The sequence below is a fragment of the Vespa velutina genome, chromosome 10 (genome assembly GCF_912470025.1).
Source record: "Vespa velutina chromosome 10, iVesVel2.1, whole genome shotgun sequence".
Lineage (NCBI taxonomy): Eukaryota > Metazoa > Arthropoda > Insecta > Hymenoptera > Vespidae > Vespa > Vespa velutina.
The window spans coordinates 8,153,761-8,172,979 of record NC_062197.1 but is presented as its reverse complement, the minus strand read 5'-3'; the positions used below and the strand labels follow the sequence as shown (position 1 = coordinate 8,172,979).

The following is a 19,219-nucleotide window of genomic DNA, read 5'->3' as shown; positions in this document are numbered from 1 at the left end:
AAGGGTTGAAAAATGCAAAGATAAACGATACTAATAACCTCTTGATAAGAAAGTAGTTTCTACAACAAACAACTTTGTAAATGAACGTTAATGCTGAAGAAAATGTTCTTCTTATCCGTGTTCTGTAAATTTTCAATGGAAAAGTTTAGACAAGATCGTTTGAGAAGATGAAAAGATAAGGAAGATGGGAACGACCTGACAAGGTACGATAAAAGGAAATCGATAAGATGAAATTTCGTCATAAAAATATTATGAACATATTTCGAATCTTGAAAAGATTATTCGAGAAAGGTAAAAACAAAATTTTGTTCTGATTAAAAATACCCGATCGAAGATATGTGATAAATTTTCTAATTTAATTCGAACGTATATTAATTACAATTAAATTCTTTCAACTTTTCGAATGTCATCGATTTACGTCAAAAATTGATTAGCATTTATCGATTAGTATCGATCGATTAGATAAATTTCTATCCAGTTTTAGAAATATTAAAAACGAAGTATAGAAGGCGATGTATGGAAGGAAACGCGTTCGTGTAAAATGTGAATTTTCTCTTGTTCCAAGGCCGATTGGAAATCGATTTCCACGTTTGAACTTCGCACTATGCTCGCTTTTCTCGAGGACTTCCTCCCCTCTTCTAATCTAAACGCGCTATTTTCTCGTATATTTTCATTTCGTTTAGTATATCTGTTTCTTGGATAGAGTCAGAGTGATAAGGGGAAGAAAGAGAGAGAGGGAGAGAGAGAGAGAGAGAGAGAGAGAGAGAGAGAGAGAGAGAGAAAGAGAGAGAGAGAGAAATGAGTAAGAAGAACGTATGAACGTTTGTATGTTTATCGAGATATCTGCAGAAGCGGAGCAAGATATAAAGGGCACCTAGAATGCGACGTAGCCAGTTGTTATGATCATTTTCTGTTGGTTAACATCGAATATAGAAACGAAAAAGAATATTTGAATTTGGAAAGATGCGGTGAGCAATTAATCGATTTTTCTAATTTCTTTTATTTATCTATTATCTTTATTTATTATTTTTATGAACTAAGTTATACTTTAACATAGGATTTGGATTTTATTAACAACGTTTTTGATAGTCAGTATATTGACTACAGAAGTATTTGGAAAGAAGGTAAAGTCAGAGGAAGTTGAATCTTCTAATAGTGTTCAAGAGAAACACAGAAAGAAAAGAGAAATTGTGAATTCTGAATCGAAGTAAGTTGTGTTCAATCTTTCGAAAATATTTCTATTTGTGTTTATTTATTTCGTATTTAATGTACTTTCTCGAAAATTTCGTTTCTAATAAATCATTTTAGAGAAGAAATTTCAGTAAAGGAAGGGAGAGACTTAAAGGGGCACGATAAATCGAAAAAGAAGAAAAAGATTTCTTCTTTTTCCGAGCCAAATTCTTTGGATGGATTGAAGGAGTCACAAAAGTCGCATCACACGACAAAGTCAAAGAATGGACATAATAAAAATGGAGAAGTTAAAGCTGATCATGATAAGAAGGTACGACACGCGAAGGAAAAATACAAGAATAAAGATTTAAACTCGAAGAATAAACAGCATAATAGAAGGCGTCCGAGGGATTTAGAAGAAGAGAACAAGATGTTGAAGGAGAAGAAGGTGAAGGAAAAGAAGACGGAGTCGGAGACAGAGGCGGAGACGGAAGCGGAGACGAAAGCGGAGATAAAGACAGAGACAGAACGTGATTCGAAAAAATTGAAAAATCAAGATAAAAAAAAGAAAAAATCGAAGATGGTCAATATTAACAGCGGAGAACCTGAAGATCCTAAGGTTGAAAAAAATAAAATTCATAGTAAATCGAAGTCCACGATTTATGCGGATAACATTGATTCCACGAAAGAAATTAAATCAAATAAGAAGCTTAAGCTTGACAAAAAGACGAAAAAAAAGAGCCAGTGTCAACATTTGAAGAACAAAAAGGTAGAGGAATCGAACGCCGAAGATTCTATTAATGCAAATGATATAGAAAAAGATAAGGATGGGACATCCGAAAATAAGACTCGTCATGTAGACAATAAGATTAATGGAGAAATAGAAGAGTTTAATTATAAGGAAGAAGAGAAAGAATCGACGTTGGTGTCGGAAGATAAAGTCGAATGCGAAGAAAATGAGAATTTTGAAGAACATGATTGTTGTTTTAACAAGGAGAACTTCGATGAAGAGGTTAATGTCGATGTTTAAAGTTCCCCAAGAAGATCTTTGTTGTGATAGACAAAAGAAGATAGAGAGAAAGACTTCTTAATCATTTAATTGTTTGTTTTTCTTCGAGAGAAATCGATTCAAATCTACTCGAAATTTAAGGGCAAGATGAATATTTGAGCACATTGTTATTTATTTTAATCTATTTACATTATATTATCAAGTTTAAAATATATCTAACTGAGTTATTATTTACAATGTCACAATTTCTAGTCTTAATACAAGTCCATAATCACCAATCACCTATCTCAATCGGATGTGCTGTAACAAACACAAAGTATGACATTCATATTTTAAACATTCCATTATATATTTATTTTTCGTAATTATTTGTTCATACATTACGCCTAGAAACAGACAACTCTCCATACTTCGTCGACAATTGTATTTGATAATGCCATCTATGAGTAAAAAATCTTTTTTGCTTCTTATGATAGTCAATATATTCAAGTGATAATATTGCAATCATTATTATCGATGAAGTATGAAGCATTGTTTATCATCAGGCGCAATAGGTTATAAAAATAATTACAAAAATCAATGAATATATATATATATATATATATATATATATATGTAATTTATAATATATATATATATATATATATATATATATATATATATATATATATATATATGTAATTTATAATATATATATATATATATATATATATATATATATATAATTTATAATATATATATATATATATATATATATATATATATATATATATATGCATATATAATTATAATCATTAATAATTTTTAACAATATTGAATCAAATATTTTCGTAGAAAATTGTTAATTGTTTTAACTGATTTGCAAATATATAATCCATAATATATGATTCATGTAGTCTCGAAATTCGATAAAACTGTTATACTTACAAATGGATTGGGCCATAAAAACTGCAACCCAACCAGTTCCAATATTATTCATTGTCGAAGTATATTCGACAAGAATTCTATTCCCTTCTGCTTCGAATCTCGCTGGATCGTCCTAAAAAAATATAAAAAGTAAAAAAGAATTGCTCGACTTCAGAAAGATCTATACTTTACATTCTACGATTAGATAGTTATGTCAAAAAAACATTTACCCCTCCACAGTAAGTATTTCTTAACAAACGTTCTCCGCCATTAATGGAATCGTAAATTTTCACGTTATTACGCTCGCAAGTTTTTTTGGTGCCAATATCGAAGACTGTGAATTTGAGAAAAATTTTGAATCCTCGAGGTACGCTCACGTCCCAAACACACACAGTATTATTTCGATAAATATCTGGGTATAATGGCGAAGTGAAAGTACCGCCATAATTGAATATGGTACCACCACAACCACGTCCTGTAAAGTAAAAAAAAATCAGAAGTACATTTGTATGAGTCAAATTTGCATTTGTTTGTTTTTAGGAATATGTATATATATATATATATATATATATATATATATATTTTTTTTAAATACCTGCGTCTGTGGTAACATAAGTTATATCATAGCTCTCATAATTGCTATTTTCTGATGACCAGGAATGTAGACTGAGTTTATTGCTTGTACTGAAAATTGGACTTGGACTTTCCAAACCGCAAAATGTGGCCAAAACATTGCCACTAAAATCTCCTTCGCGAATCTATATTTTAGATTATAAGAATTCTTATTGTTAGATTGTGATTATATTAAATTAGTGAATATTTTTTCACCTGTAGAGCACTACCCGTACATCCTTCCTGATCGTATAGCCTGAAGTTATTAAAGTATAGAGAGATCGTACGATTTGGCAAGGTAGTGATCGTGATCCAGCAGTTTACGAATCCTTGATGAATGATTCGACCTTGAGTTTCATCTGCCGTATAATTCCGGTTGCAATTAGATAGGCTGTATTCCAGTTTGAAACCTTTTCCTCGTGAGGATGTTTTAAAGCGGATGTTGAATTCCTTGCTGGAACTATAGAGCGAAGAAGTCATTTTTTTTTTATATTAAATTCTTTAAATGATTGATTATGATAGGATTAATATCAAATATTTTTATCAGTCAACTAATTGACACATTTATTTCGTAGAAAGGTAAAGTGGAAGAAGTTATTGATAAGATTGATTTACCTATAAAATTCGAAGGGTTTTTCTTCTCCGCAAAATTTATATGACGAAAAGGCATAGCTACTTCCCTGAAAACGAAAGCAAAAAAATATAAAGAAAAGATTCAACGTCAAAGTATCAATAAAGTATAGATAGACCATACCATTTCGATATTTATTCCATATGAATGTGTGCCAGAGAAAATCAAATTCTCACCAAATCCATGATCGATGTATTTTCGATTCTGTTGGAAAAGAAAATATAAGTTATGTCATCGAGAGAGAGAGAGAGAGAGAGAGAAAGAGGGGGGGAGAGGGAGAGAGAGAGAGAGAGAGAGAGAAGAAATATTTAATTAGCTTCTAATTCAATTACTTCGGAATCTGAGATCGCTAGATATTCATCCTCGCAATTTTTTGAATTTGTCATATTAAATTCCAATAATCTAACTAACATTAGATCACTATATTCATTAGAATTTTCTACAGTCCAACGGCAACGAATACCAGGCTCATATGAGTTGGGATATCCAGGAGACGTTATATAAGCTGCCGTTGTATTAGCCTTTCTATAAGTCAATCCGCAAGGTGCTGGAAAATCGAATCAGTTTGTAAGAATATTATTTAGTTTAATCGATTTGATAAACACGAGAAACTGCTTACAATCTAGAGCTTCTAAAGTTCCGATTGCTCCGGCTCCTTCGACAGTACCGTCGCTGAAGAATCTTATCCATAGTTTGTTTGTGCTTGCAATTATTACTGGAGGTGGTAAGCTTCCACAGTATTTACCCAATAATTCCGCAAATTGTCCTGCTCCATCGTGAATCTTAAAATGATAATGGATTAACTTTCCGAAAGTGTACAAAATCATTATATTTGAATAGATCGATGACAAAAATGTGATTATCTTACTTCGAGATAATCGTTGGGGCATCCCTCAGTAACATTATCGTTTCTTGGATCGGTTCTAATATCCATACTATTTATCGTCAATTTAATATTTTTTCCTGCTGTAGTCAAGACCGTCCAATGACAATCTTCAAACGATTTGTACGTTGCACCTTTCTGAGTTCTAAAACTCATTGATGCGACACTGGTTAGATTCACTATACCACCGCAGCCAGCTGCAGGACTACTACCGAAGAAGATCTGAAAAATTTTTCATTTTTTTATTATTCATTTTAATAGAACACGATTAGTTTTTAATGATTTTACAATAAATTATTACCTTCCCAATGAAACCTTCATAACTCAACGAATGATCAGCAACGAAATTCACTACCATATAGTTTGAATCAGTTTTGAAGACGGGTAAATTTTTGGTTAAATTGCCGCAGACTTTCCCAATCAATTTATCCGAATCGATTAATTCGCTCTCATAAACAGCAACGTAATCATAATAGCAGCTTAAACAAAATTAATTTTTGGATACATGTTTTATGAGAAAAGAGAAAAAAAAATGGATTAAAATTGTCCATACCTTCCGGTAGATTCCGTGACGAATTTTTCAAATCGAAGTACTATACTGTCATCCTTCGGAGCTTGGATCAACCAAGTGCAATTTATATGATCAAAATATTTGTCCTCATTCATTAAAGGTTTTATTTCCGTTGGTTTGTTTATCACCCCACCACAATCTATTATTAACATAGAAAATTTCATTTTATTACTAATCATGTATAACGATTCAAAGTTTTAATAATTATCAATTCAACTTACTATTTATAAAGTAAGTGAATACAAAACCATTCCTTTGAATGTATGCATCCGTTTTGAAAATGATCTCCATTCGAGATGCTGATCTTTGTATAGGTGGTATGTCATTGCCACACCTAGTTTCTTTTTTTGAAGCCATAAATGAATATTCCTGACTGATGATGGTCAAATTATCGAAATGACAAACTACCCGACATGAAATACAAAACAAGTTTTAGAACACATTAGTTTATTTAGCTGGCATATTGTTGTTTATTTTTGCTTAGCTTACTTCGTTCGATCTCAAATTCAAGAAATTGGACGATGATATCCTGGTCATTATCGGCAATGAGAGTGTAATTGCAATTTAAGTTAGGCTGATAGTCGTTCGGATATCCAGGTGATACGATTATTTTTCGTTCTTCGGTTACAGTGAAGACACCACCACAATTTTCGTTCCAAATTGCGCGAAAACCATCAGCTTGTATGGCTTCATTCGAACGAAAGATAACTTTCATTCGATTCGTCGTAGAAGTAAACGGTTGTGGTGTGTCTCTTCCACAAACTTTACCCAATTCGGTCCAATTTCCATAAATAATATTATGTTTTGGTTTCCAATCAAATATCTACGATATTATTGACTTTTCAACATTTGAAACTTTCCTTTGTTCATAACGATCAAAGTTAAAACAATTTTGAAGTTAAATAAGTATCTAAGATTTGGAGAACTGAAAAATACCTGTATGTAATCTTTTTCGCAATTAGTGCTGGTTTCCAAATTGAATCGATTTACAAAGCTCAATTCTATATGATAACCATTATTCGCCATTATTTCCCATGTGCATTCCGCATTGTTTGGATATTGTTTCGGGAATCTAAAAAAATAAATATGTCATATTTTTTTTCTATGTAGATTAGTATAAGAAGAAAGATATTTACTGAGGAGAAGCAATCTCTCTGCTAAAATCTCGTAAAGCACCTCCGCAACCATGATTGGCCAATTGAAGTTTGATCTCAAATTCGTTAGGTGCTGCTGATGCATAATATTCGATCCATAGTTGATTCGAACTGCTTAAGATATCAGCCGGTAATACATTTCCACAGAAAGTACCAACTTTCGGTGACATTGGCCCGCCATTTCTGAAAGTATTTATTTTAAGTGAAAAAAGAAAATATTTATTTCTTCAAATAAAAAAAGGCATCGTTTACCTGACTATAATATAAGCAATTTCGCAATTGCTAACTAAATCAAATTTGGTGAAGGAAAGATTTATCATTTCACCGATGTTCGTATATTTTACATGCCAGGCGCAATTTATAGGATAAGAAATATTCTTTGGATTAGTTATAATGTGAGATATATAAGATGGGCCCTGGAGAATGCCACCGCAAGGTTGCCATTGATACGTTACATTAAATTGTATTCCTTTTATATTCGAACTACTGCTATTTAATATCTGTGAATCGTCAATGTAGATTCATTAGATCTTTCAAATGAATCGAATAGATCGTGATTTTAAGAGAGAGAGAGAGAGAGAGAGAGAGAGAGAGAGAGAGAGAGAGAGAGAGAGAGAGAGAGAGAGGCAGAGATAAATACTTTCAATTCGTTTTCGATCAATGGACTTCTCAGGTATCTTGGTTTTGTTATGTTACCACAAATTTTACCAATATCTAAAAAGAAAAAATAACGAATGAAACTTTGACGATTCATTAATGACATTTCATTTTACTTACCTGTGATACTAATCGAAGTATAGCTGTAGCATTCACTAATAACGCCAGTGGTTCTCAAGGTCAGTGTTAATCCCGTGTAATTACCATAATTGATCAAACTCTCTGGTGGTTTAATCAGCCATACACATAAGTACGCGGACATATTGTAAGGAGCAGGTGGACCTTTTATTTCACCTTGTATATCGGTAAGTATTCCACCGCAAGCTGAAACGTTTTGATTATTAATGAAGGATAAAAAAAATTTTATTTTCTTTCTTTTTTTTCTGAAAATTAAAAACATACGAGCAGGTGCAGCAGCCGAATATAGAAGTTTAAAACCTCTGTAACCAGTTGGAGCCCAATAATTGATCATCAGTGTGTTACTACTACTTTTAATTTGCGATAGATCTGTATTATCCTTTAGCGTTTTAAATTTTGTTTTGAATTGGAAATCATTGTAGAACTAGAAAGAAATTTCAATATCTCGTTTTTTCTTTTTTTTCTTCTTTTTTATTTTTTACTAAGAAAGTATTCTTTGCAAAATTTTAATTACCGATAATGTATAGCTGTTTCTAAAAGATTTATCGACGGCACCAAGATCTATAATTTCCACTAGTACTTGATAGCCTAACGGTAGTTTGATTCTCCAATCACAATATCTGTAAGAGAAATAGTAAATATAAAATTTGATATATCTATTAGAAAATATATTGTATCTTTTATAGATTTGATAATCTTATACCTGGAACGTGTTATTACATTTGGATATCCAGGTGATTTTATTATACCGCTCAATGCGGTAATTTCACCACCGCAAACTATAAATGGTCAAAAAAATAAGTTCGTAATTTTCTTAAAAGAAAAATTTGTTTTAAAATATCTCTTACCCTCCAAATTAGATGTAAAGTTTAAGCTAAAGCCTCTGAAAGAAATGTAATCTCGATCGTCACTATGGAAAGTGACAAAGGCCTCGTTCAAGGTTGTCTGAATGACATTCGGCAGTTGAGTTCCGCAATATGTTCCGAGAATTTCGACTTCTAACAATTAATAATCAAATTAATAATAAATATGACAAATGGTTTCATTAGAAAAATTTGTAAATATTTGATTGTTAAAGTACCTGATTTATTCCCAGGAATTTGTTCGGAGATTTCAACGTAATCAGCTGTTTTACAATTACGCCGTGTTGGAAGATGCAAATCACGGAATTGAATTTTCAAGGTGTGATCCTGTGGACCGATTATCCACCATCCACAGATTTCTTTTTTAGGGTATGAGTGAGGATAATCCGGCGAACTAAGAGTACCTTGCGTACTTCTCAGAATACCACCACACATATCTATCACATTGATTGATTATTAAGTTAAAGTTTTCTCGATGAAATAAATCAAATAAATGATAAATATGTGCATACATATACGAAGCTTTAAGAACTAGACTTACCACCAGATACAATGACAGCCTTAAAACCATTCTTTGGATCAGGTACGTCAGTATAAAAATGTATATACATCATGTTTCCTTTCGTCGTCATAGTGCTAGGTGCTATGTCTTTGCAAAATCGTCCTAATAATTGCGAACTGTCCGTTCCACCGTCTCTTATTTCAACGTATTCATTTTCGCAGCTAAAATAATTTTATATATATATGTATATATATATATATATATACATAAATATATATATATACATAAATATATGTATATATATATACATAAATATTTATATATATATATATATATATATATATATATATATATATATATATATATATATATATATATATAAATGTTTATATGTATATTTTTTTAATTCATTATCGTAAATGCATTATAATTGTTGAATTATGATAAGTGGAAACTTACTTTATATTGGAAGACAAATCAAATCTATCTATGAAATGAATGGAAATTTTTTCTCCGTTAACCGCCATGATCTTCCAAACACATTCGCTATGAGGATGTGGAATGTTTGGATAATTTGGAGTACTGATCTCTATATCCTTCTGTTCATTCGATAAGATGAATTCACCGCCACAATTCATACTCATTTCTCTGGGAAACTTTTTATAATTAACGATCTTGCGATGATAATTCATTCGCAAGAAAAAAAGAATAATTGATATTTTACCTATATGTTAATTTAAACATTAGATTTTTAGCACGACCAACAGCTCGAACGTAAAGCTTGTTTCCGATCGTTTCTAAAGGTCCAGATACTATGTCACTGCAATATTTTCCAGTTCCTAGTAAAGGAGAAGAAGCATCTCCTCCATTTTTCAACTGAAACGTAAGCAACATTAAAAAATGTATTTTATTCAAAGTTAAATTGTCCTTACCATAATATAATTATATCTACACGTATTATTTTGTGTTTCTAACGTGGACAGATCATGGATTTCAACTTGTATAGTTTTACCAGGTCTCACGGTGACGACCCATTCGCATGAGAAACGCCAAATACTTAATCCACTTATAATAGTTTTATTATTGAAATCTATCACTCCGTTTGGTCCCGTTAAATCTCCACCGCATTCTACTCGTTAACAATAGAATATAAACTTAAAATGAATATTTAATTGAAAGAAAATTCTTCCCAAAAAAAACGAAAAACTCTTACCTCTGTAAACTTGAGCTTTAAAGCCAGTCTTATTGAGATAGGTGTCTGAAATAAATTTGACTGTCATGACATTTTTCGTTGTTATCTTGATCCAAGTTTCATTGAAGAGACACAATTTTTTTTCGAGGACACTATTTTCCGTTGAAGTTATGGCATTTCCCGAATAAACGGCTACGTAATCAGCTATACAATCGGGACTTTCTTCCAAGTTTATCGACATTATTCTTAGGACAAGATGAGTTCCCGGAGGTGAAGTAAAGATCCAAGAACATTCAAGATTATCTTCGTAACCATGTGGCCAACCAGGAGACCAGAACATATAACTACTATTGCCCTCGTTTGTCAAGGCCATTTCTTCGCTACATTTCGAGACTGTAAATCATTTTGCAAAGTTAATTTTAATAAAGTAAAATTTGATTAATTTTCGAATTTGATTAATTTTTGAATAATCGACTTACGTTTAATTTCCTTCATTTTCTTTTCATCGACGATAGATTTTGGTATTTGAAGCCAGTTAAGATCAAATTTATCGCCAAATCCACCGGAATAAGTTTTCATAACGATGTAAACCATGTTACTCGAAGTTTCGAATGGTGGAGGTGCCACGCGAGAACATTGTTCCAACAAGATCGGTGCTTCGTCATTGTAACCATCATAGATCTGAAAAAATCCCGTTCATTATCACATAGTTAATATCATTTGCATTAAGCTGATCTCGATAATTACCTTCAACGAACTTTCACAACTTAAATCGAAATTCTCTAAAATTATTTCTTTCAATTCCAATTGAATGACATATCCGACTTCAACGGTGATTCGCCACGAATAAGTACCCGGAGTTTTGTATAAGAGAGGATACAAAGGCGAAGTGATTCGACCAATTGGTCCCGAAAGTTCGTTTCCTGATATGAAACTATAATCGGCAAGGAATCCTTTAGCCGCACTTTCGCTATCGCTTTTGAATTTGATCCAAAGTTTGCTCGAGGATGTGATTGAATCGATTTCTTGGCCACAAAAAACGCCTATCAGTTTACCGATTCCATTCTCCTCGCGAATCTCAAGATAATCCAAGTCACAATTTTCGCTTTGCTGAATATTGAACTCGTGAAAAATTATACTTATTTTGTTTCCAGGCGAAGTATTTAAAATCCAAATGCACTCGGAATTGAGGGGATAAGAATTAGGATAACCCGGCGATGCGATTGTTCCGTGTTCAGATGTATAATTTCCGCCGCAAGCTAAGAAAAGATCATTTTCATTGGTCTTAACGAACTCGAAAGATTTTGAAATGTTCTATGACTCACCAGAATTTAAGACACTGTAAATAGCGGAGAAATCACTGTATCCATTTACTTTCGCATATAGATGAATAGTGAGAGCACTTCCAGTACTCGTGATAGGTGGAGGACTTTTGTTACTGCACCATTTTCCAAGAACAGGTCCATCCATATATTCGCCTTCGATTACCTGCAGATATTCTATAGAACACGGGTCTCCTTCAATCATGTTTTTATAAAATTGTAACGGGTTGATATCCATATGCGTGAAAGATACTGTCACGTGATCGGCTGTAAACGAATCGAACAAACGTGAATAGATTCTTGAAAGTTGAAGGAAATTATTTTATTTTTCATAAACTTGCTAACTTACCAGGATTTTCGGCTACGAGTATCCAAGTACAATTGAATAAATCATTATTCATATTACCGCTGGATTCTGTGAGCAAGCCTTGGTCCTTCACGATTATACGAGCACCGCATGCTGCTTTGTATCTGGCCTTGAATCCTTTTGCAGATATTATACTGTCGCTTCTCATAACAACTAACATTTCGTTACCTGTCGAAATATAAGAGGGAGGAAGCTGATTTCGACAGTAAGTACCCATCAAGTAATTGTCTTTGCTTGGTCCATCGAATATCTAAAGAAAATAATAGAAGTTCGATAGAAATGAATTTCTTTAAACGTAGAGATCATTTTTGTTATCATACTTTTACGTAATCTTCGGTACAGTTTCTGCTATCCTCGATATCAAAGTCCTCGAAGGTAATATTCACCACGTGATTTTTATCAACTTGTAACAACCATTCGCAGTTTTGATTATGCGGGTAATTGAGGGGATAATTGGTCGTATGAATGACGCCGGAGTTCACTGTAAATCTTCCACCACATCTCAAAGGAATGCTTTTGTAGCTCGCTTTAAAACCGCGAGAAGAGTAAAAGGGGTTCCCATCAAACGTGACGAACATTTTGTTACCGGAACTAGTGTAGATAAGCGGTTTATTGGAATGACATAAAGTAACTAATTTTGGTGCACTTTCATCTTCCCCTCCGTAGATCGTTACGGAGTTGTATTGACAAATCTGTTGATTTTCAATGTCGACCTGATAATAAAAAAAAAGCAATTAAAATGGAAATATTAAACTCTGTTCCATTCCAATGAATGTTACCTTTCTTCTTGACTTACATCGTGCAAGGTGATTTCGATACTATGCATATAATCGACTTCAATTAGCCATTCACATCTAACTGACCGCGGATATGGTGTTGGATAATCCGGAGAGGTGAACATATCCGAAGGTCTAGTCAAATGTCCACCACAACCATCGACTAACCATTCCAATCGAAAGCCATTGTTGGTGACATAATCGTCGGTAAAGAAATTGATAAAAACTTGATGTTCCGTTGAGTGAATTTTTGGAGGAAGATTGTCTGAGCCACAAAATTTGCCGAGTTCGCTATTGGATTGGTTGTTTGAGCCTTGTTTGATCTCGAGATAATCGTAATGACAACTATCTTGTTCACCGATTTGTTCCAAATTGAAATGAGAGAACGTCAGATTAATTTTGTTACCGATTGGTGCGTTGATTATCCAACTACAGTTTATCGAATGTTCGTATTTGTTCGGGAAATTAGGTGATTCTATGACGCCCCAGAAACCGCGTACCGTGTTGTGACATACTGAGAAAAAAATAGGATTCGTTCAGAAAAATTTAATGGAATTAATCAATATCAGTAACTTTAACGAAAATGAAAATTCGAAATACCGGTTTCATATTTAATGTGGAAGCCACGAGCGGATATGGTAAAGTCGCTACGGAAACGAATGGTCACTATGTTCGATTTTGTATTTATAATCGATGGATGAGTATGGCAATAACGTTCGTCATTTCGTGTACGAGAGGTGCCTTCGGATATCTCTACATAATCGTATCTGCATTTTGCATGATCTTCCAAATCAAGATCAATTATAAAAAGATCTATTGTATTGCCTGCGGCAACAGCGATTCTCCAGATGCATTCGGCATTTCGGCTATATGCTTGTGGATAATTCGGTGATATAATATCGCCTTTAGTGGAACTTAATGTTCCACCACATCCTAAAATAGATCATTTTTACTTAAAAAATTCAAAGGAATATTTATAAAGGAAAAGTTCATTTATATTTCTTTTTACGTTATAACTCACCTTCCGCTGTATTATCCCAATCGATACTGAAACCCGCTTCTGTTAGTGAATTATCAGATACGAATTTGATATATAACTGATTCGTTTGACTGACAATTTGTTTTGGTATATCACTGCCACAATATCGTCCGATCAAAGGTGAATTATCGTAACCACCATTTCTAAAATACGTCAATAGTTCATTTGTATTTCACGAAAAGAAAAGAAAAGGAAAGGAATTTGTGAAAAATAAAAAAGAGTTTTTTCATTGCTTTATACCTTATCTCCAAGTAATCGAACATACAGTTTTCATGACCTTCAAGCTTGAAGGTATCGACTATAAGGGTAACCCTTTGTCTATTGGGTGCTTCGAGAACCCATACGCATTCCCTCGAACGTGGATAGTTTCCTGGATAGTTAGGAGATCGGATAACGCCACTTTGCTGTACGTAGTAACCACCGCAAACTTTGGAAACATCGACAAAGATGTACGTAGCCATAAATCCGTTTAGTGTGATGCTCGAATCGGTCTCAAAGAATATCACCATCGTTCGTTCTCGAGAAGTGAGTATAGGTGGTTTATTATTGCCACAATAACTAAAACGAATAAAAATAACTTTGATAATGAATCATTATATCGAATAATCTAATAATAATTAAATGATATTGAGAGATTAACTTACGTTCCTAAGTGACTATCTTCCGATTTCGAAATATTTTCATAAACGCTAACGTAATCGTTTTTACAACGTATTTGATATTCGAGATTGAACCACAACCAGTTAAGTTGGACCACATATCCTGGAGGTGCCTGGATTATCCAGGTGCACTCTTCGTTATTTTCATAGTTACTGTCTTGACCAGGTGATTGAATAATTCCGTTAGGATTTCTATACAACCCTCCGCATCCTTCAGAAAAAAAGTGACGATTTTGAAATTATTTTCGATCGAAGTAATAAAAATGTCAATATATAATGATTTTACTTACTCCGATCTACAGAGGTGTAATTAAGTTTAAAACCTCGACCTTGAATGCTACTATCGCTCGTAAATTTGAGGTACATGTAATTGTACGTCGAATAAAATGATTCGGATGATGTGAAGCTACAGAGAGTGGCAAGATTAGTGGCATTCTCGTTATCACCGTCGAAAATTTCGAGAGAGTCGAAATAACAATCACTGCCCATTCCTTCCAAATCCAAATCGAGGATAGTGAGAATGATGGCTTTACCTGGTGGAAGGATAATTTCGTAGATGCAAGTTTTCATAGGGTGATAAGAATTTGGATACATGGGAGAGGTAATGACACCAGTTTCATCGGTAAATTCTTTGCCGCATATGACTTCGTAAAATAAGGCAAAACCTTCCGTTTCGAAGGACCAATCACTCGTGAATATTATTACCATGTTGTTGGAACTCGATTTAAGAGTCGGCGGTATGATATCGCCGCAATATCTACCAATCAATGGAGAATTTGTACTATCACCATCATAAATCTAAAAAAAATTTTAAATCCTCTTATTTGTAATCCTGACTTTCTTTATTTTGATATAAATAAGTAAATTCATATGATTACCTCGACCGCATCAAAATTACAACTGGTAGATTCTTCAAGACTGAATTTCTGCCAAGTGATCTGTATTTTCTCACCAGGTCGTAATTGTATTTTCCATTCGCAATTTATATTTGCTTGATAGGATGACAAAGAACCAGGAGAATGGATAGAGCCAACATTCGAAGTAAAAATACCACCGCAACCAGGTATACCTGAATATAAGATTTATTTTCCAAATGTAGACATTTTTTCTGGACTGGGGTATATATATATATATATATATACACATATACATATGTTAAAAATATATGTTATATGTATCTTTTGGAAACAGTTACCTTCTACTGTTGAATAATGAATTTGGAAACCAGCATCTTGACCTGAGCCATCTGAGTGAAAGTAAAGTGTAACTTCGTTTCCAGGTGCAATGACAGGTCCAGGCCGACTATGATTACAATAACGACCTAGAGGTTCATTATTGTATGTTGTAATCTGTAAAATAAGAAAATTAGCATGCTATTTATCGATGATCTCATCTAAAAATCAATAGATACAAACTTCGACATAATCGTATTCGCATGTAATATGTTCTTCGAGCATTAGTTGTCCGAAATGTAATTGTACTCTTTTTCCCTCTTTTACAGATATATGCCAATAGCAATCTCTATTAGGAGGATATCTTCCCGGATAACCAGGTGATGTTATTGTACCATAATCCTCTTCCAAAGTTCCACCACAGATCGGGTCGATCGTATTCCAATGCAAAGCGAATCCTTCGTGTGCTACAGTATTATCCGAGTGAAACCAAAAATACAATGCGTTGTGAGATGAAACAATGTTTCCATTTTTATTGGGTAAAGTGTTGCCACAAAATCTGCCTATCATATGACTACCAGCATTTCTACCATCGTGTATCTAGAAGAAATATATAATATTTATTAATATAAAGTTATTAGCTCTGTTAATAACTTTATAAATTATCTATATTATTTCCTGTCTATTTGGCGAGGAACTATCATAATATTTATTACCTGAAGGAAATCAAATTTACAGTCGGTAGAATCCTCCAAGTTAAAATTTGTAAAGGTAACGTTCAGGATTTGAGAATAATTGGTCACCAAAACCCAAGCACAACTGAGTCCATGTTGGTAAGTGGTCCCACCAATAGGAAACTCTAAGTGGCCGATAGGATTTCGAGATACACCACCGCAAGTTTGTCGTTGCGTCTCGCATCTGCTTCCTGTATAAGAGCTAGAACAATTGCAGGTCACTGCACCACTGGTGACAACGCAGACTCCATTGTTCTTGCAAGGATTAGGCGAGCAGGGATCGATTTGAGTATTGCATGTTGTCCCTGTGTTATAATAATGAATTATTCGTGATGTCGTCCGATCGTTTATTATTTATTTAAACGATTTGTACGATACTTGTGACATCGAACTTTAACAAATAAATGATTGTAAAGTTCAAAGCGTTAAGATAAACAGTTTAATTCCATATGAAGGACAAATATATAGGTACCTGTGTATCCAGAATCGCATCTACAGAGAAATCCATGATAAGTAGAAACGCACGTGCCATGAACGCAAGGATGATTAACGCATGAATTATTCGATATTTCAGTTGCAGGCTGACAACCGTTCGGACCAACTCCATCACCTTGGTATCCTGCTGGACAGCGACACTGTACGTAAGAGCTGGTAAGTGCAGGATTTTCGATGCAGGTTGCTAACGGGTGACAACCACCGTTATTAATCCTACAAGGACCAACATAGATGCAGGAGACTCCATCGCCATGATATCCTAGAGGACACGGACCGCAGACCCTTGATCCCTGCGTAACGATAATCGACTTTACATTCTTTTTCTTAAGCTCTCAGTTTAAAAGGGATTTCGAAGGATTTCTCTTACAAAAAGATTTCGCTTCGTTAGCTTTCCCGAATTAACTTGTAGAATATTGTGAAACTAAAGAGGAATCTGTTAAGTCATGTTAATACGATTTAAATAATAATTCGAGAAATATTTTGATTATATAAATCGATCTTTACCATTGTGTTAATACATTGTACTCGAGGCGAGGTACTACATCCACCATTATCCTCCAAACATTCGTCGATGTCAGTGCAGTAATAACCATTTCCGGTATAACCTCGAGGACAGGCACCGCAGAAAAATGTACCGGGTGCATTGAAACAGGTGACTGGAGGGTTTACGGAACACGGTGGATGTTTCGCCGCACATTCGTCTACGTCTCTTGTACAAGCTGGATTCCTGCCATCGGTTTCCCATCCCTCAAGACAAATTGAGTTTTATAAAAATATAGATATAAGTAGAATTTTTTTATAACTTTTCAACATACTTGATCGCAGAGACAGATGTAACCAGTGACGACTCCAGGTTTAGGGATACATATACCGTGTCCACAAAGTTCTTGAGAGTTTTCTCTGTTGCAGATGGAGTCCTTTTTTGTGCAATGTAGTCCGAACCAGCCAGTTTGGCAATCGCATCTAAACACCGACGTATTTTTAAAATTGAGCGGTAGGAAAGTAAATCGATGTTACATACCTATAAGATCCAGGTAAATTGAAACAGGTTGCTCCGTTTTGACATCCGAGATCCGTGCCAAGATATCTAGCACATTCGTTTACGTCCGTCATGCAATTAGGTCCCTGAACAAAATTTTATAATTACGATATAAAAATTATATTAAAAGATCATAAGACCTATTTATTATTCATTTTACCTCCCAACTAGAAGGGCATAGACATTGATATCCTTCGTAAAGATCTTGACAAGTGCCGCCATTTCCGCAAGGATTACTTTGACAAGCGTTTTCTTTCAGCTTATTTTCGATCTCTCTCACTGTCTCTTCCAATCTTCGTATCTTTGATTTTTAACAAATTGTAAAAAAAATTTTTTTTGCTTTTTAATTATCACTATTGGATGAAAATATTTTCTCGTTTATCAGTGAAATTTGATACTTACTCTTTCATTAGTACGACGTATACTATTTCTCGTTAAATTGTCAGTCGAATAAGGCTGTAAACAATTTATATAAAATAATTTGTCGAGAAAATCGTTTTATAATTAACTTCGCTATGAAGATCTATCGTGTTACCAATCGTCTAATCGGCAAACGCGAGTTATTTCCTCCCGTTCCTTCCAACATAGCAATCCTCCTTTGTAAACCTGTAGGACCTTCAACGAGATTGATTAGCCTTGCGAGATTATTATCCACTTGAACGAGATACCCAGCTTTCAATCTTTCCATCAGACGTGTTGCATTTTGAGCCTGAAGAAAAGGGAATCTTTAATCTGAAATCTCACATCTGCCCGTGCTTTACAAGAAAATGTGTAAGCTTACAGCCAAGGCGACGTGAAGTAAATTAATTTCATTAACATTGATATAACCGTTCCCTAATACTTTAAGAGTGATATTTCTATCCTTTGCGCTGGATATAATTAAATTACCATCTTGTGCCTCGAGAACTGGCCTAAGAAAAACAAAATCATACAATAAAACACGATTCTTCTAATTAAAAATTTTAAAGAAAAATTTACCTTTCGTCCATCCACGCAAAGGCCAATCCAAAATAAAGCAATAAGGTGAACCAAATATTCGTTGAAGCCATTTCGTTGAATAAACGAAAGTGACAAATATTCACAAGAACATCTCGTTTCTCCGCTTTTCGAGGATCCTTCGTTTAATATCGTTTTTGATAGACTGTGCAAGAGAAGCACGGTATTCAAACCGACTACTACTATCTTTTTCATTCCAATCGAGTGGGCGTTTTTTCGAAGATATTTATCGTATTACTCCCAATATCGAATTACGCTTATTAGAAAGCATTAATTCGTACATAAACCAAAAGAGATATCGAAATAGAAATTTAATGAAAGATTAGAATTAT

The 19,219-nt window shown here is 33.8% G+C and overlaps 2 protein-coding genes across 2 annotated transcripts; one reads left to right on the top strand and one right to left on the bottom strand.

Moving 5' to 3' along the window:
* The first annotated feature begins 768 nt into the window (after positions 1 to 768).
* On the top strand, positions 769 to 2,409 carry LOC124952456 (micronuclear linker histone polyprotein-like). The gene is made up of 3 exons (XM_047502356.1): positions 769 to 968; positions 1,058 to 1,207; positions 1,309 to 2,409. Exons 1-3 carry the CDS (start codon positions 964 to 966, stop codon positions 2,198 to 2,200), a joined length of 1,047 nt encoding a protein of 348 aa, XP_047358312.1. The 5' UTR covers positions 769 to 963; the 3' UTR covers positions 2,201 to 2,409.
* Positions 1,324 to 19,049, bottom strand: LOC124952452 (cubilin-like). The gene is made up of 53 exons (XM_047502341.1): positions 18,870 to 19,049; positions 18,673 to 18,802; positions 18,427 to 18,600; positions 18,294 to 18,347; positions 18,052 to 18,192; positions 17,874 to 17,977; positions 17,668 to 17,815; positions 17,357 to 17,599; positions 16,830 to 17,142; positions 16,340 to 16,662; positions 15,867 to 16,223; positions 15,647 to 15,800; positions 15,330 to 15,520; positions 14,742 to 15,249; positions 14,437 to 14,662; positions 14,033 to 14,350; positions 13,775 to 13,935; positions 13,354 to 13,686; positions 12,774 to 13,267; positions 12,298 to 12,690; positions 11,960 to 12,227; positions 11,614 to 11,877; positions 11,036 to 11,547; positions 10,768 to 10,969; positions 10,310 to 10,681; positions 10,029 to 10,225; positions 9,821 to 9,972; positions 9,556 to 9,744; positions 9,136 to 9,317; positions 8,813 to 9,031; positions 8,580 to 8,729; positions 8,435 to 8,510; positions 8,246 to 8,351; positions 7,996 to 8,155; positions 7,714 to 7,917; positions 7,577 to 7,650; positions 7,189 to 7,436; positions 6,919 to 7,119; positions 6,719 to 6,854; positions 6,272 to 6,605; positions 6,004 to 6,186; positions 5,765 to 5,921; positions 5,513 to 5,690; positions 5,197 to 5,433; positions 4,948 to 5,110; positions 4,661 to 4,875; positions 4,452 to 4,532; positions 4,313 to 4,377; positions 3,914 to 4,157; positions 3,681 to 3,843; positions 3,316 to 3,560; positions 3,107 to 3,218; positions 1,324 to 2,479 (listed from the first exon to the last, which is right to left on the bottom strand). The coding sequence occupies exons 1-53, from the start codon at positions 18,938 to 18,940 to the stop codon at positions 2,451 to 2,453; spliced, it is 11,154 nt and encodes a 3,717-aa protein (XP_047358297.1). The 5' UTR covers positions 18,941 to 19,049; the 3' UTR covers positions 1,324 to 2,450.
* Positions 19,050 to 19,219: the final 170 nt, after the last annotated feature.

Bases quoted from the DNA above. Each gene is read 5' to 3' on its own strand.
- LOC124952456 (XM_047502356.1), top strand. The intron at 1,208-1,308 runs GTAAGTTGTGTT...AAATCATTTTAG, and splicing joins ATTGTGAATTCTGAATCGAA to AGAAGAAATTTCAGTAAAGG.
- LOC124952452 (XM_047502341.1), bottom strand. From the start codon at position 18,940: ATGGCTTCAACGAATATTTGGTTCACCTTATTGCTTTATTTTGGATTG. The intron at 8,352-8,434 runs GTATAAGATTAT...TTTCTCTTACAG, and splicing joins AATGTAATAACACGTTCCAG to ATATTGTGATTGGAGAATCA. The intron at 4,158-4,312 runs GTAAATCAATCT...TTCGCTCTATAG, and splicing joins AAACCCTTCGAATTTTATAG to TTCCAGCAAGGAATTCAACA.